This window comes from Engraulis encrasicolus, chromosome 2 (genome assembly GCF_034702125.1).
Source record: "Engraulis encrasicolus isolate BLACKSEA-1 chromosome 2, IST_EnEncr_1.0, whole genome shotgun sequence".
NCBI lineage: Eukaryota > Metazoa > Chordata > Actinopteri > Clupeiformes > Engraulidae > Engraulis > Engraulis encrasicolus.
In genome coordinates, this window is record NC_085858.1 from 11,079,669 (window position 1) to 11,097,876 (window position 18,208).

The 18,208-nt window shown below is 44.6% G+C and overlaps 1 protein-coding gene across 1 annotated transcript in view; it reads right to left on the reverse strand.

Annotated features, from left to right (window-relative positions):
- Nucleotides 1–18,208, reverse strand: part of grin2aa (glutamate receptor, ionotropic, N-methyl D-aspartate 2A, a) — a 196,189-nt gene that overhangs the window by 92,352 nt on the left and 85,629 nt on the right. Inside the window, exon 3 of the mRNA XM_063221922.1 lies at nucleotides 3,270–3,862. Coding sequence (XP_063077992.1) covers nucleotides 3,270–3,862 — 593 coding nt within the window. The remainder of the gene's footprint in view (nucleotides 1–3,269; nucleotides 3,863–18,208) is intronic.

Genomic DNA, 18,208 nt, shown 5'->3' on the forward strand with positions numbered 1-18,208 from the left:
GGCACCATTGTTCTGCTAGTCTCTCCCTGGTGGTGTTTCTTCCTTTACCAGCCCACCCCCTCTCTCTCGCCATCTCACACCAGCCAAGGGCAGGCGCAGGGGAGGAGCTAAAGGGGGGACAAGCAGGGCATTTACCCCGAGGCCGAGGGCCATCCATATTTGTTGTCAGGGGAGGGGGGGTATGGGGTTCCTATCAGTGTTTTGTCCTGAGGCCCTGTGTGCAATTGTTCCACCGACGCTGGACAGGCGGGATGTAGTAGAAGGCAGGTCTCGCACCTCTCTCCGGTGGTGTTTAAAGTGCCCTTTATTTGGGGAAATCTATGGCCCCGTAGAACACTGTTGACAGGTTACCCCCGAGTGCCCCCTCCAACGTACGTACGTACGTGGCAGAAAAGGGGGACAGACTCCCAGTGCCTCTTCTCTGTTGACAGGTAATTTCGGTATTCGTCACTGATATATGAAGGCTAAATTTCTTTTTTTGCTAAGGTCCTCCTCTCAGAGCTGCTTGCAATGGGAGTCGTAAATCTGTCATAAAAGCAAATCTTGCTTCAGGACCACATATTTCATGCTGCCTTTCTGACACTTCATTTCAACAAAAGAAGCTGAAATGCAGTTGAAAGTTTACCACCACTGAGTGTATTTATTTCCTCCTGTTGCCACCTTACTTTTCCAGTCAAAGATGAATGCCAGAACGCCAAAGCAAACTGCGGGCAAGAGCAAATATTAAATAATGTAACAGGGGGGGTTATCTTTCCAGCTGTTGCCTAATAAACCCCCAATAAAAGAATGATGGGCCTGTTATGGACATCCATAATCCTCCTAGTTATCCCTTTTTGTTAGGACATTAATGCACTATATTAACCGCTGTGTTATACACCCTTCTTTCTCTCTCTTCCGCACTCTCTATATCTATCACCCTTTATTGAGCATTCTCTTTCGCTTTTTACGAGTCATCTTGACTGCACACTCACAGCCCACAAGACCTTATTCCATATAATATTCCAATCGACCACCTATCCACAGAGCCATGATCCTCACAACACGATGATGCCCTGTTATGGATATCCATTATGCTCCCAGTTGGCCCTATTTGCTGAGACATTAGTGCACATTAATGTACTGTAATGTGAACATTAATTTACTGTTCGGCTTTCACCTTTCCCATTCCAGTGTCTCTAGATCCATCACATCACACATGCACATGCACATGTGATAGTACATAGAACACACAAGACCGGATTCCACAGCCTACTCTTCCAATCGGCCACAAACCCACAGAGCTATGAACCACACTACACCACAGTAGTAGTGTGTACTAGTCTAGTGTAGTGTGGTGTGGTGTGGTTGTGTAGTGTAGTGTACATGTAGTGTGGACTACATGTACACTACACTACACTACACTAAACTACCACACCACACCACACCACACCACACCACACCACACCACACCACACCACACACTACACTACACTACACTACACTACACTACACTACACTACACTACACTACACTACACTACACTAAACTACCACACCACACCACACCACACTACACTACACTACACAACACTACACTAAACTACCACACCACACCACACCAGACCACACCACACCACACCACACTACACTACTGTACACTACACTACTCTACACTACACTACACTACACTACACTACACCACACCACACCACACTACTCTACATTACATCAACCATTACAGTCCTGCCTCCCCTACTGTCATCCCCCATCCCCCATTCACTTCCCCATCCTCCGTTTGCTCACCGCTCTCCATTGGACCCTGTTCTCTGGCCCTGGCTAGCACCATCTGTGCCTAGCCCACATGGATTAATGTGTGCGGGACGGGACACCTGGTCGGATGGCTACCTCAGGCAAGACTGCCGAGCCGAGCTAGCAGTATATGGGGCAGCTCGTCCCATAACCTACCTACCCCTACCCCCAATACACACACGCACGCATGCACGCACGCACGCACGCACGCACGCACGCACACACGCACACACACACACACACACACACACACACGGTGTACAAACACACTCACACGCGTACACATTCCCCCTTTTCCATCAGCCCATGCACAACCACCCCCTCAATGCCAGTCCTCGCCAGAGAAACATGCCAGCCAGGCATATGGGTATCCAGACTCGAGACTGGCAGGGCTGTTCTGGCATGACGACAGCCTTCTCAGATATTCGTCAGAGTGGAGCGAACAGTGGCTGGAGGACGTGAAACAAAGGGGGAAAAAACAACCGCGTTCTCCTACTAGGAGATCTATATTTATTTCATTTCTTTTATGTGTTCTCAGAATGTATGCTAAGAGCCCCCTGCTGTTCTCTCTCTCTCTCTCTCTCTCTCTCTCTCTCTCTCTCTCTCTCTCTCTCTCTCTCTCTCTCTCTCTCTCTCTCTCTCTCTCTCTCTCTCTCTCTCTCTCTCTCTCTCTCTCTCCCTCCATTCTATCCCTATCTTCGTCTTGCTTCTCTTTCCTCCTCTCTTCTTCCTACCGCTCGAACACTCCCCTCTTTCAGAATGTGGTTGTGTTAGAGCGAAGCTCATTAAAAGCAATGGAGTTTTGCTGTTCCCCTGGGAGATCGGAGCATGGCATGAAGGGAGGAGAGGAGAAAGGAGCGGAGAGGAGCGGAGAGGCGAGGTGATGGGGGTGTCGAGCCGACTTATCCTGGCCATGATGGACCCGGTATTTTTTTTTTGGGGTCTCTGAGCACCTAAAACACCCCCTGTTTGATAACACAGAGCATGGTTGCCTGAGCACTCTCAGCTCTTAAATTACCCAGCATACCTTGGCCTTAAAACAGCAGAGATGAGTTATGAATGTTGCATACTGTATGCACATCTTGTGTCTTTTTTTTCCTTTTAGACTTCCAATGTGTTTATTTTTTCACACATTCTCTCCCTCCTTCTGTCCCCTTCTCTCCCTATAACAATCTCCATCTTTCCCGCTCCCTCTCACTTTCTCCTTTCATGGCTTTACGATTCAACCACTCTGTCCTTGTTACTGATTTGTTTGATGTTTACCACAGCTCTGGATTGTAGACTACTGATCATTTTGCCCTACTACTCCTCTGATACCCTTTGTCTTTAGCAGTCAATCTGAGCACACAAATCTGAAGGCCTACAACCAGCTGAACCAGCTTTAAGAGTTAAGGGTGGGAGTTCACACAATGTCCCAAATTAACCTTTGCATGCACAAATAAAATATCTTTTCATCAAAAACTGTCAACAATTTTTACTTACTTGTGCAAAGCACTGGGGGGAATCTTGGCCTTCTCCATGGGGCCGTAGCAGCTGGTCTTGGCCTCCGGAATGTCCCCAAACTCCTCCAACATGGCCGCCGCTGCCGTGGTAATAATCCCAAGGCCGTCGCGCACGCGCGCCTCCAGCGGGTAATCCCAGTCGTCGTAGGAGACGGAGACCATGCCCGAGGGAAACTCGTCCGGGGTGATCTCCGGGTTGCCGGTGGTCAGGCTGGGCACGATCCATATGTAGCCGTAGCCCGTGAGGCCCAGCGAGCGGCCCTCCTCCAGGATGTAGACCGCCTCGTCCTTGGAGCAGTACAGCAGGATGACCGGAGACTGGACCTTCTTCAGCTGGATCTGCATCTTGCTCTCGCCGTCCACCGCGTCCAGCGTGATGATGTGCTGCAGGTCCCAGCCCACGAAGCTGTTCTCCACCGTGGTCTTGAGCACGGTGATGAAGTCCTGGTAGCCGGGGAACTTGCTGGTCACGATGGAGAAGACGTGCCAGTCGTACTCCTCCATGATGTTGAGCATCAGCAGCGCCTCCTGCTGGATGGAGGCTCCGAACTGGAAGAAGGTGGACTTTACATCCTGGAGAGATGGACAACAGGAAGCAGAGAAGAGTAGAAGAAGAAGAAAATGGTTAGATGTTTTGTATGAATCGCATTCATAAAATTCTCTGAACTGACAAAGAAGAATTTCAGACTTGGTGCTAGCTCCTAAAACAATGTGAACTTATTAGAAAGGACAGTGCTCATTCACATTCATAGTCACATTCATATTGTATGAAAATACTATACAACTTTACTAGTAGTCAGGTTAAATGAAGATTAAAATCACCCTTATTCAAACTAAAGAGGACGCTGATGCACTATGGTTTCATTACCATGGAGCCAAACGGCTGATATTTTCCTTAAATGAACCCAATTTTATAAAGTCCTCCTTAACCGTCAGCGCTATATAAGAAAAAAATGACACAATTTAAAAGTCCTCTGATATGGTAAAACCTACTGAGATTTCTTGAATTCATCATGCTGTGTTTGAGATAAGTCATTGTCTCAGTGTAATAACTGCACTAGACTCATCCAAATACAGCTCGAGAACAAAGCCCTCATGTCCGTGTCTATTATGCTTCTCTTCAAAAATGTCTACTGGGGGATGAAGGGCCCACATAATGATTTGGATATTCACATCCAGGACATCACATTTTCTGCCCTGATATAAGAAAATGAGCGAACAGAAGAAGAAGAAGAAGAAGAAGAAGAAGAAGAAGAAGAAGAAGAAGAAGAAGAAGAAGAAGAAGAAGAAGAAGAAGAAGAAGAAGAAGGCATCGGATCACTCAAGCTCTTGTGCTCAGCCTGTCCGTGACATGCCCTAATGCAGAGACTCAATGTCAAAACAATGTCCTCTTCACAGACAACGATCGTAAATGCTCAGAAGGGCACGTGACAACACGACTAAAGTACGCCCTGACAGCCGAGGGTTTCCAAAATGAATCTCTTTTGTTTACTTTTGGCTCACTTTAAGGAGAGGGACATGAGATAAGGACTGTGCGGGACTTAATGGATCTTGCTGTTGTGCTTTCATGTTCAGTATGCAGTTTGATTAAGGCTAAACGATACCTGTTCAACCCTGATATGAAGTCGCATCTTGCAATTCAGTGCAACACAGTGCTGCATTGACAGCCGAACACTGGCAAAGACGGTGGCACCATTCGAGACGATCCCTATTGAAATAGTCAGTCTTTTTGACTGTGCTATCTTTGTTTGAAATGATCACTGCCCTGACAACTCATTATTTAATCCGGGTGCGTCGCACAGTCTGTGGCGCGACCATCAGGCGTCTGCGTCTGATAATCTCCTCCTTTTCCGCTGGCAGTTTCATCTTCTATTTCAGTGCAAACGGCGTTTAATAAAATATACCAGCTGCATTAGTGGCACTGATTGAGTGTTCACAGCAACAGATGTTGATTAGCCGTGTGTGTGTGCGCCCGCGCTAACGAGAGGCCTGTCTTGCACGTTTAACTCCTGCTAGGCCCACCCGGAGCGCTATAGGCTGCATGGCTCCACAGGCCATGTGCCACTGCTGCGCTATTTTGGTGGTGAGGAATGTAGGATGGCACACACACACACATGCACGCACACACGCACGCACGCACGCACGCACGCACGCACGCACGCACACACACACACGACCCCACACAGCCAATGTTTTTACACTTTTATTTTCACCAGTAACAACAAAACTAACCCAGCAAAAGGGGTCAAAACATGTGGGGTCCAGGATTTGGGCCCCAGATGAAGCGAGGGCCCCACCTTGTTGGTGTGCTTTAACAGCAGTGGCCTCACGAAGGTAGATTGGTGCAGTACACACACGCACGCACGCACACACTCACACGCACGCACGCACGCACGCACGCACGCACGCACGCACGCACGCACACACACACACACACACACACACACACACACACACACACACACACACACACACAGAGAGAACACATAACACGTGACCAAGGCAAAAAAGTGCTAAACGACAACACTTGACGCCAAAAAAACATATGGCATTCAAGCATACTTAATTATGTTACTGGCAGTACACATCAAAGCACTTTTATCTTGAGTCTTCACCAAGGTAAGAGACTCTTAGTTGGGGTTTTTTTGTTTCTTTTCTATGACATTGGAACTCATAGCATAGGTTTGCTGCTGCTGCCTGTGTCCTATATAGAGGAGCTCCATGGTGCTAAATAGAGCAGATGCTTCAAACTCCAGTGGGACGCTGATGCTGTGGCACAGAGCCCATACCCAAGTGGCAGTCACATGCACTCAAACGGATGCAGGTAATCACAAACACAGTAGGCTACATACAGTACATACATACATACATACATACATACATACATACATACATACATACATACATACATACATACATACATACATACATACATACCAGTGCTTGACACTAACTTTTTCGCTTACCAGCCATTTTGGCTAGTGGTTTTCCTGACTCACTAGCCATTGGGCCTTTTCACTAGCCATAATTTTCTTGGACATCATAGCAGCTTTAATTAATTATATACTGTAATAGGCTGTAGGCCCTAATAATGTAATGTAGGCTAATATAATATAGGCCTAATATAATATAATATAATATAATATAATATAATATAATATAATATAATATAATATAGGGCAATTAGAATTGTTAGGCCTATTAACTGGTCCATGCATGCATGCTATGCAAATAACAGATTTACTGATCTGAGAAATGGCATAGGCCTATAGTATTTTTAGGCTACCATGCAGAAACACCAAGCACAGTGTTGTGGAAGGGCACAAATGTAAGCTACACGAGAGCAAAATATTTTCGTCTTTAATCTGGAGGGACTTCTTCATATCATATAGGCCTATCTGTGGAGGTCGCCGTCCAAATTCATGCGCAAAGTAGATAGCCTAAAGTCATTGCCAAGTTGGCCGGTCCTCGGACATGGATGTGGAATAACACCTCTTCTGGAATATTTGCTTATAAAAGTATCCACTAGAAAGCACACACAGATGCGGTAACAACAGAAGGGGCTACGACTTCCTTTCATTCCGTTTAATAGTGAGTTGTAAAATAGCCTACAAACGGGCGAGACGGGCACCTGCGAAGGGACATGCAATGGGATGCTTTTGTGCAGTCTGGAAGGCTACTACTGCGCGTTTTTTTAAGAACGGTTTGACAGTCGGGAACAACAGCACAAGAAACATGGAGGAATATTAAGGTATGAAGACACAGGCAAATCAGAAAATAATTTAAACCAAACATTATTAATGCCGCATGTCCTTGTCTTATCACTGCGCGAATGAGTGAGCTAAGAGTAAGACAGACTGACATGTTTTCCTCTCGCTTTGGTCATTTTAATGACCACTACTACTAAGTATTGTAGTAATGACAGATCGCAAAACAGGTCAGTTGAGATGAACTTCGCTACTTTATTTTCACGTGAAGGTTTCCAGTGACATTTCGAAGCGCACGCTGATGTCCCGGTAGCTCCAGAGCCATCTAATATCAGAGTTACGCCACTCCCATAGACCTCTATGGACCAATCTTTCCACAGCAATGGCGGCTCACATGGAGCCTCACGGAGCGTTAACATGGAAATCCCCATTGACTTTAGTTCTATTAGAAGTTACTTAGTTCCAGGAGGTGGCCGTAGAACACAGAAAATGTGGTAAAGATAATGTAATTTGTTTGTACTTAATCTTTGTTTGGTATGTGATGGTTCTGTGTTAGTTTCCAACAAACAGAAGTTTACTGTTAAGAAACATTTTAATCTACGCGAATCACATCACCAACCGACTTCCTGGTCCACGGTTTGCGCAACTCTGTTATTAGATGGCTCTGGGTAGCTCGCTGTCACCCCTCTTCGCAAGACTAGCTCTAGGCCTATCAGATTCCTGGCTTGCGTGAGACACAGGTGACACGTGACACAGGTGCTTCATGGGTATTGTAGGCTCGCGAAATCGCATTGTATTGCTTTTGTGGCAAAGACGGTCCGAAGAAAAAAAAACTACAAAATGCGGTGCCTCATCATTCAGAATAGTAACGGACCCGCCAGAATGGCTAGTGAACCTTCGGTATCTACTAGCCAACGCCGACTTTCACCCGCATTTGGCTACCTGGCGTGTGTTAGTGTTAAGCCCTGATACATACATACATACATACATACATACACAGTAAATTTTGCAGAGTTAATTCAACACTTAAAGAGTTAATTTATGTCCAAATGATGTCAAATCAACTCTCTAAGTGTTGAATGAACACTGCAGAATTTGCTGTGTACATACATACACACACACATACGCATAACCTACATACATACATACATACATACATACATACATACATACATACATACATACATAAATACGTTCATACATATGGTGAATGCAGGTAAATTGGGCCACTTTTTGGATATAGGTAAAGCGAATGGCCCAAAGTGGCCCAATTTACCTGTAAGCACCATACATGTACAAACATACATACATACATACATACATACATACATACATACATACATACATACATACATACATACATACATACATACATACATACATACATACATACATACATACATACATACATACATACTGTACCCTACACACTGTACCGTACACACTGTACATAGGATGGTCATAATGACAGGACACATTTACGATGACTGAATGTTGCATTATAAAGCAACATTGAATAAGCAAAGATATCCATTGCATAAATGACATACGAGGCAGTGTTGGTGAGCTTGGGACTGTGGCAGGGACACGTAGACACAGTCTTGTCACACCAAACCCATCGCCTATCATCTATGCAATAATTCAGTGTGGTTCTTTGAAGGACAACTATAACCAAGACATCATTTGAAACATAAAATAAGAATATGTTAGAAAAGACAAGGCATGAAGATTGGAAATAGACCTGAGCAAACAAACAAACATGAAAACAAAATTCACATGAACAGTATGTGAGTGACGTTAGGCTACTTGATTGTGTGGAGATGTGACAAGCGAGAGCTCAGATATGATATGATAGGATGCGAGGGTGCAGCGGAGCACGGGGCTAGAGCGATAGGTCATGCTTGAGTTGACAGCACGTGGCAATGCCAGCACCATGAACAGAATCCTCGCAGAGCACACAGTGTCTTGAACAGCAGATGAAAGAGATTGAACTACAGAACAACTCTCTGGATATGTTTGCAGCTACCTGACTTTTCCCAGATGCAGGTACACAGTGATTGCATAAACTTCCCACTTGTCTTCAGCGGCGATTCATTTTTCTCAACCATGTATTAATAGTCTGCGCACAAAAAAATGTCTTGACGACGTTCACAACCAGCAACCACATCTGAGAAACCGAACAGTACAAGCAAAAATTTGATTAGTCAACAGCTTTTTATTTATCAAGCACAAAACACAGAGCACAAGCCAGAAGACCACTTTCCAAGTATATTAGCTTGGCTCAGCGAGGAGGAGTGGGGGGGAAATATTAGCATTTTGCATTGTTGGCTAAATGTAATTTCACTGCATAAACCAAAGAGTGTGACACTAGAAGCATGGCTAATCTATCCGGGAGGCAAACGGGGGGAGATTTGCATGTGTCTCTCTGCAGCGTAGGAAATACTCCACCCACACGTCCGGTCTTACGGACCTAATGAGTGCGGCGAGAGCGAGAGAGGGGAATCCACAGTGTCACAGCGGGCCTGGGACGTACCTAAATGCTATTCCACTCATACGGTAAATTAGCAAAAGAAACAATAAAAAGATCATTTGCTACAAATGACTTTGTAAAAGGCCATAGCGCAGCTGGAAATAAGCACAAGTCAATTCGTCTGCTCATACAACTGGTACTAGCTTTCGCCGTCCTTGATGAAGACACAGTTTAGCACCATGTGACAATATGATTGTCTGTGCACTGGCTCCACACGGCAAACAATCTTTTTAGCAGTAACTTTAACACTTGGTTGGGGAAGGAATCTCTGCCACTTGTGCCCCGCAGATATAATAATAATGGGATGTGGGTGTGGATGGAGATGGCGATGGGGGAGAGAGAATTTTGTCTGTCGTGTTTATGAGGAAACACAATAAAGCGTGGCACTGCTACACATCTCCGCAGGAATCCTTGCCTCCAGGTATGTGGCATATCTCAAAAGAAACAAAATTACACTATAAAGCGTTTGACATAATGAAGACAACTGGATCTTGTCGCTCTGGGATTTTCTGTAGAGCGATAAGAGGAAGAAGTGAATAGGGGAAGAGAGAGGCTACAGTTCTCCTCATCCCTGTAGGAAGTCAATATGAAAGATGTGCATATATTCAAGACGTCGAGTAGAAAACTGCTGATGCTATCTGCCAGTGGAGCCAGTAATCAGATAACACATTTTTTTCCCTCCAATGATAATTATCTCAAACAGAAGAGGGGGCAAAAATAAAACTCAGAAAAAAAACACTTGCTCTCTAAAGTGAAAAGATGTGTGGTAGCAGAAGATGAAAGCAGTTTTTTGTTTCACATTAGCTTGGGAAAGGGAACTTCAGCCTCTTTTTGCCGTTCTGCTAAGATGGCCACGGTAATGAAATGTCCCGGACAGACCATAGAGCCAAACCAGGAGAGCCAGTTAAGATGGCTACGGATGTTGAACGCCAAGGGAACTGCATACAGTAGAGGGCAGAGTTTGAGGGCTCTTCATTGAGTTGCTACAAAAGATTCTGAGGGGGCATAGGGTCTGGGTTAAAGGGTGCAAAGTCATACAGTATACATACATGTAGGCCTATTCCTAATCCTAGCTAAGGACACACATCGCTTTATTGTAGCTATGTTTTTTTTTTAAACAAATATGAGGAAATAATGTGCAATCACCCTTACGTGATCCAGAGGCACATATGACTGTGTAGTAGTAAACGCATGTACTGACTCGAATGTAATGGAGCAATATTGTATGAGTTTGGATCGTAGGCTGCAATTGAGATTCACCTGTGATCAATATTCTATATCCATCAAGTCATTTTCACGGTGTTCCTACTACGACAAGTGCCAGGCAAGAGTTCAGGTCAGAGGAAGGGAGAGGGGAGGAAGGGAAGGAGTTCCACCAGGAGATGGTGAATCTTGATTGCTGTGGAGGGAGGCTCAGTCCGTCCCTCACATACTAGCTCCTTAATCACTAATTATACTGCGACACTCAAGGGATTAGCCCAATAGCAGGCAGCAAAGCCTCTCCTCATCCTTTCTTTCCACCTAAGTCCTTCCTTCCTTGTCTTGTCTGCTCACTTTTGCTGCATTTTTATTATTTTAAAAACCGTTCGTGCTCTGTCTCCTCTCTGTCTTTCCAACATTTTCCCCACAAGTTCTCGAGTTGCTTCTCCATCTGTCCACTGTGAGCAGTGTGTGTTCAGTGCCCATTTTCTATCGGCTGCTCAATATTCCATTGTGCCTACTTTGTTTGTTCTCCTTGTCTTCAGTCATTCACTTGCTGCTAGGATCTCTCTCTCTCTCTCTCTCTCTCTCTCTCTCTCTCTCTCTCTCTCTCTCTCTCTCTCTCTCTCTCTCTCTCTCTCTCTCTCTCTCTCTCTCATCCCATGGCCTTTGTTTCATCCTCTTTATCTCCATGTCTATCTCTTGTCTCTTTTTCTGTCAATGTCTTTTTTGTATCTCTCTATCTCTATCTTCATCTCTATCCTTGGTCTTTCTCTTCTCTCTCTCTCTCTCTCTCTCTCTCTCTCTCTCTCTCTCTCTCTCTCTCTCTCTCTCTCTCTGCTGCAGTGGTCTTGGCCTCCCCTTTTTTCCCAAGCTCGCCTTATCAGCATGTTTGGTGATTGATGAGAGGAGCGACGTGCACTGTGAACGAATTACGGTGACCCGCCACTGACTAAGAGAGAAACACACAGCAAAACAAATTGAGTTCCAGCGGAATGCCACTCTCCAAGACGCAATTCGCCTCCACAGCGCTCCTTTGAATTAACAGAAGGAGGCGTGATCGTGCATGCATCCATACCTCCTACACACACACACACACACACACATACACACACACACACACACACACACACACACACACACACACACACACACACACACACACACACACACACACACACACACACACACACACACACACACCAATACTACAGTCACTACTAACACAGCTCCACCAAAGCAGCAGCAGCAGACAAGCGCAGGCATACCGAGATGACATTGTCAAATCCAGTGTCGAGACAACAACCACTTTGCAATATCACTGCAGAGGCAAAATAAACAGCTGTATTCATTATCATATTGAAACGATATGCTTAGTTCTGGCGTCCCTGCCTGCTAGTATTGGAGTGCTGCTGAAGCTGCTGATGAAGTGACGTTCCGTGCCCACACCCCCACCGTCTCCGAGGGGAGTGCTGCTGCTGCCGAGAATCAGCTGATCGCGCATGATGAATACTCAATAAAATAGGTTCATCACTCCCCATGTCACATCGGCGGAGGGGAGGACTATTTATGATCTTTCCAGGACAGATTTCTTTCAATATTTAATGAGACGCCACCACCACACTGCCTCCCTCGCCAGAGAGCCAGTGAGAAAGGGGGAAGAAGGCAAATAAGGAAAAGGGGGGAAAAAGGAAGGAAGGAAGGCAGGAAGGAGGAGGGTGTGGAAGCACAAGGGAGATGGAGTGAGAGGAAGTCGGTATTGTAAGATGGCAGAGCATCGTCATGTCCTGATGATGATGATGATGATGATGGTGATGATGATGAAGGCAATCTTTCCTGGGTCTCTGTACATTTGACCATACATCATTTAGCAGAGGCTGTAATTAGTATGGATTGCATGGAGAGGTTCTTCTCTGTAGAGCTTTGCAAGGCCAGGGAGATAGAGACCATTGAAGATGATGTTCGCAAGGAAGAAACTGTGAAACAACTGGTTGTTGACAACACTTTTGAGGAAAACACTTTAACATCTGTTCTGCAATGGACCAAAAGCCCTGGAGCCATTTTGCTGATGGGCAAACCTTTGTGTGAACTCAGAGGCAGTTCACAAAAAACAAATGATCTTCTTCAAGCAATTTATGTACGATACATACTGTATACTTTAACGGACATAATTAAAGGAGCCAAATTATCCCTTTTCAACTCTAAAATGCATGTTCATCAAGGACCTAAAACCAGTGTCTAATGAAAAGGATCATTAAGACATTTTATCATTCACAAAGGTGTAGCTTCATGTTTAGACATGATAGACCAGGTATTTTTGAAACACAGAGACTTTTCCTTTCATTTGTACCTCTTGTTTACACACAAATGTGTTTTATGCTATTTTTTATGTTTGCATTTCCATATAAACAGAAAAGGGGAGACTTGAGTGGCTTTTTCCCGGCCTCTACTCTGATGCCCACGGGCTTAACATATTTATGATAGCTCTCGACAGCATATTTATGTGGATTCAACAACAGAGTGTGAATCAAGTTATTTTGACAGCACAGCTGAGATCATGTTTGCCACACCCTGGTTTACAATCTCACACACAGCGGTTCACAAATTTTGGGTGGCCATTTTGGATAATAGGCTACAAGTCCCTTCATTACGTGTCAATCTGCAAGAGTATGATAATGCGTTCCAATCATGTACAGTTGGGATTTGAGTTTTGTCTGTTGCAAAACCACAATGCCCAAAACCACAATACCCAAAACCACAAGCACAATGACAAACACAACTAATGTGCAATTACACAACTAATGATTGCTTCTCATATTTGGTTGATTACTTTTGGTAAGGAACTGTAATTAGGAATTGTAGGCAGAAGACAGAAGCTCCATGTTCCGTGCTTCCACAAACCAAATGGCATCCCAACATCAAAGTCTGGAGGAGATGAGAGGGACAGCTGAACATGTGGCATTCCAGGGGACCCCATGCCTGCGATGTACAGCATCACACTCCAAGGTTGTTGATCCAACAGCATTTGATCGCCTAATTGACAATTAATTAGCTGCTCAAAACTGCTGGGCCTGTTTCAATAATTAACAGCTCATTGGAACCCTGGCTTTAGAGTCAACCAGAGTGAGAGAGAGAGAGAGAGAGAGAGAGAGAGAGAGAGAGAGAGAGAGAGAGAGATGGAGAGAGTCAGTGTGTGTCTGTGTGTGTGTGTAGGCGGGGTTGTTCCCAGCGCTCAAATTAATGCCGTTCTGTGGGCGCATGAGGGTTATGGCTATAGCAAACAAGGTGAGGTCCCACAGAGCCTGCACTCGCATTTGCAACGTGTCGCTCAGCAGGGCACGGAGAGCAAGCACCCTGTACAAGCACCCTGGTAATGAGCACTCGGAGCCCTGCAAGCACACAAGGGCCTCTTCAGCTCCACACAAGTGGATAAGACCTTCAGGATACTACGTCAAGAGGTCAATGGGAAGATAATGATACCGTATAGTGTTCACAAGAGCTTAGATACAGTAGACAGCAGCCAGTAAGGAGCAATAGCCTACCTATTCTGGTACAAAAAAGGCTGTTAGTGGGGGGTAATGGAGTCACAGATGAAATGGAAATACTACAGAATGAAGAAAAAAGGTTGAGTGCACTTCTGCCAAGCATGTTGCATCTGCAGAGCTTCTCATACTAAACAAGAAAATACAATAAGGTCATCGAGATAGAATGGAAACAACAGTGAGTGAAAGAGAGAATAAGAGGGGAAAAGCACAGTTTCCCAATAGAATACAATCTGTTTGAAGAGCAAATGAAACTGGAGAAGAATATGCTCTTCTGGTGAGAGTTGAAATGTAAAAATAGAAGGCAGCTTGAGTATGTTTGTCTACTGGCTCGTCGAGCTCGCAGTCACTGCAGGGGTTTTTGTTGTTGCTGCTATTTTTCTATCAGGACTTTTTAACGAGCAACAAAGCCCCGCAGGGGTAAACTGACAAAAGCAGATAAAGCTTGGGTTTTTCTTTTTTTCTTTTTTTGGGGGGGGGGGGGGGGGAAATTCACTTCCCCATAATCACAGACAGTATGGAGTGCCACAGAACAATATTGTCACGAATATCCCTGTCTCTCACTCTCTGTCCTCTTTTCTGTGGGCATACATGTGATTGTCTGCATGATGGTATTTTTGAACACAGATGTTCTATGCCAAGCTATACAATTAATCTCCCCTTTTGTCATCGTTAATGCATTCAACATTAAAGGGAGGCAGAGGAAGAGGGAGAGGGGACACAAGAAAAATGTGTCAACATCATCAGATTATCACCAAATCATTGCTCCACCAGGACAACAAATGTTTTGAAAATAAATCAAATGTTGCTCACAAAATGCAATCTAAAAAAAATATGTGTTTAGATCACACTACCGTGTTGTTATGGAAATTATTTGCAAATAGCATTACAACTGAAAAAGGCAATAGAAAAAATATATGTGTGACATATTTATTTTAGACAGACTAGTGCAACAATCGCTCGGCTACAGAATGGAGGTAATTTCATATGAAATGGAGAACCTCTGGCAAGAAAATACATACGTAATAAATGCAACATAATAGTATTTGAAAAGAAATAGAATGCACACTATTAGGGGCAATATTTTGTTTGTGTGCCCATGGGATGTTATGAAGTGCAAGCACTTGGTAAATACAGGTAAGTTACCTCGATTCGGAGTCCTCTTGCAGTGCCATATTGCAGATGTGATGCAAATTCTGATTGCAAGTGTAATTTGTGTGTGCGTGTGTGCGTGTGTGCGTGTATGTGTGTGTGTGTGTGTGTCTGTGTCCCAAAAGGGGCTGTTCAACACAGTGATGATACAACATTTTGACAGATTTGAATGCCTGGTCCCTTTTGCAGTAACATCTGGGTGATGTCGTCAAATATGCATTAGCATGTTTGATGTGTTTTCACTCATATGATCCTTAATAGGGATCGCTATGATAAACAACACCATCGTCATCTTTGTGTGATTCACCACTCACAGATTCACAGATTTTCCATCTCCTATTGACTGTGGACACTTTCCACTAGCTTATCCTTTTGCAGTCATCGGTTATTAATGTATAATGATCAGGCTCGATTCAAACACGGGTCCCTATCCCTATGGACATTTGTTTACTGTAGTTGTGGCATGCGCAATAGAGCCAGCTGTTGCTACACAGATAGCACCATCCAGATACTAATGTTTCATAGATTGTTTTTATAGATTGTCCCCATGATGGCATATAGTAAACACAGGCCCAGGCCAGGCCAAGCTGGTCTATTTCACAACATCACCATTCGTTCCCATTAAGTTCTTTTGTGTCTCCCCCACTCCATGCAATCCTCCCACCCTGGGCAATGAAATGAAATGCGCACAACCCACAGTCGTGGGTTAAATGGGTGCAGGTGTGTGGTGTTTATTGATGGCATGCTTTTTGCTGGCCAATGGGTCGATCAGGGTTATAGCCCAGCTGGTGGAGGATGTGTCCCCTCTCAAAAGCCCGATCACTAGTCAGACTATATGACTGTCAGGATCATATCCCGCTAACACAAACATATCCGCAGCCCTGAACGCAGTGTCAATATTTCTGCACTGGTCCCCCTAGCTCACCCCATCCCCTTCGCCTCACCACACGACACCACACTACACCACCACCATCCCGATCAACCCCATAGTAATCCATTAGCAATGCGTCTCTCTGGCCGCGTGATTCATGTGGGTTGTGCTGCCGCAGCCTGTGTGTTTGGTATAAAGCACCCGCATGCTGACAGAGCTTTGAGGTCCCCCACGGAAATATAGGCCAACGTGTAAAGACTGGAAATATATGCACACATGTATAAGAAGTATACACAGAATTAATATACCAAAGTGGAAAAATACGATAGAGAGTAAAAAATACAAAGTAATCTCACTTGGGCTCTCCATCTCCCCACTCACCCTCTCTGTCATCCCTCTCCCTCTCTCTTTCTCGCTCTCTCTCCTACTTATTTTTTACTGTTGCATGTGAAAGTAACTGTGGGAAATTGAGAGTATAAAGAAAAATTGAGAGGATAAATCAGATTAGATATGCAGAGGAGAGTATTCTCTGGTATACCGCTGCAAACGTATTTGCCATGGGTCTAAAAGCATTCATCTATTTGGGTATGTAAATGGGTCAAAAAAGTAAAATTAAGAGAAAGAATCTTGAGAATGAACATCATCTGAGGGAAAGAGACAAATACAGTAGACACATTTGGAGATTCCTTTTTTGATTGTGGCTTTTGGTGTCTTCCATAAAACACTGTCAAAAAGAGACAAGACTCACAAACACAACAGAGTGAATCACGTGCTGCTGCTGCTGCTGCTTCTCTGTGGAGGCGGGCAGCCGTGTCCTTCCTTAATAGCTTACTGCCATTCCATTTTGATTAGTTGCCAGCAAACACTGCGGCGTAATTGGCACTTGCCACAGCGGGGCAGACAAACAGCGCCCCTGGGAGGTGCCCATCCGGCACCGGGTGCCAGGAGCAGGGCTCGCGACGCGGCCAGAGCAGTCAACCTGAAACCCGGAGCGGAGGCCGGTCGGCAGCTGCTGCTGCTCTCCATGCTGTATTGTACAGTACGGAGTACAGACAGCCCCCCCCCCTGGCTGGGTAATCCAAACCCAAAACGCTTAAATCATCATGGGGTCAGAGTTGACAGGAAGGGCATGTAAGAGGAAGTAATGGAACACTTCATTCATGTAGGTGTCTTCAAACAACAGTCTTTATGGCTGGCTTCATTAATGAAGGTGTCTTCAAACACCAGTCTTTATGGCTGTGTTGCACCAGTGAGGTTTGATCTTCAAACCATGGATTAAACCACAGTTTACTGACCTAATGTGTGGCACCAAACCTAAACGTATAGATTCATGACGATAGCACTCTCAAATACTCACAAGGGTGAGAATGAGAGGGTGCACAGTTCAAAAGTAAAGTCTTTGTCCTTACAAGCACTGAAATATTTTCTTCACAAAAACAAATATATTGAGTGTTTTCACAAATGTGCTGATGCACACCCAAATTTTCCATTCTTATCCATCAAGGATAGAGTGACGGGGTGTAAAGTTATCTGTCAAGAACAAAGGCTCACGCATCCACACTGTCAGATATGTATCCTTGCAAACAAGCCAATTATTGTGCATTGGTAAGTTAGGGGTGATTTGCAGAAGCCTGGGCCCACCCTCACTTCCTGTGACATTCTTCAAAAGTTGAGTCGAGTCAAGTCAGTATTCCAGGTGGGCTATCGTTGATACTTAACATTTTCCCAGGATTAGCAAACAAACTGAATTGAAGAGCTCAGATGCAAAACACCATAACTCCATTTCTGAAGACCTGCACTTCTATATTTTTAGAGAACCCCTTTGTTGGTTTGGTTTACATTCATGTACTTGATAATACCTATAAATAGTTATATTATATAAATACAATAAAATGAAATAATGCAATTTTGATAGCT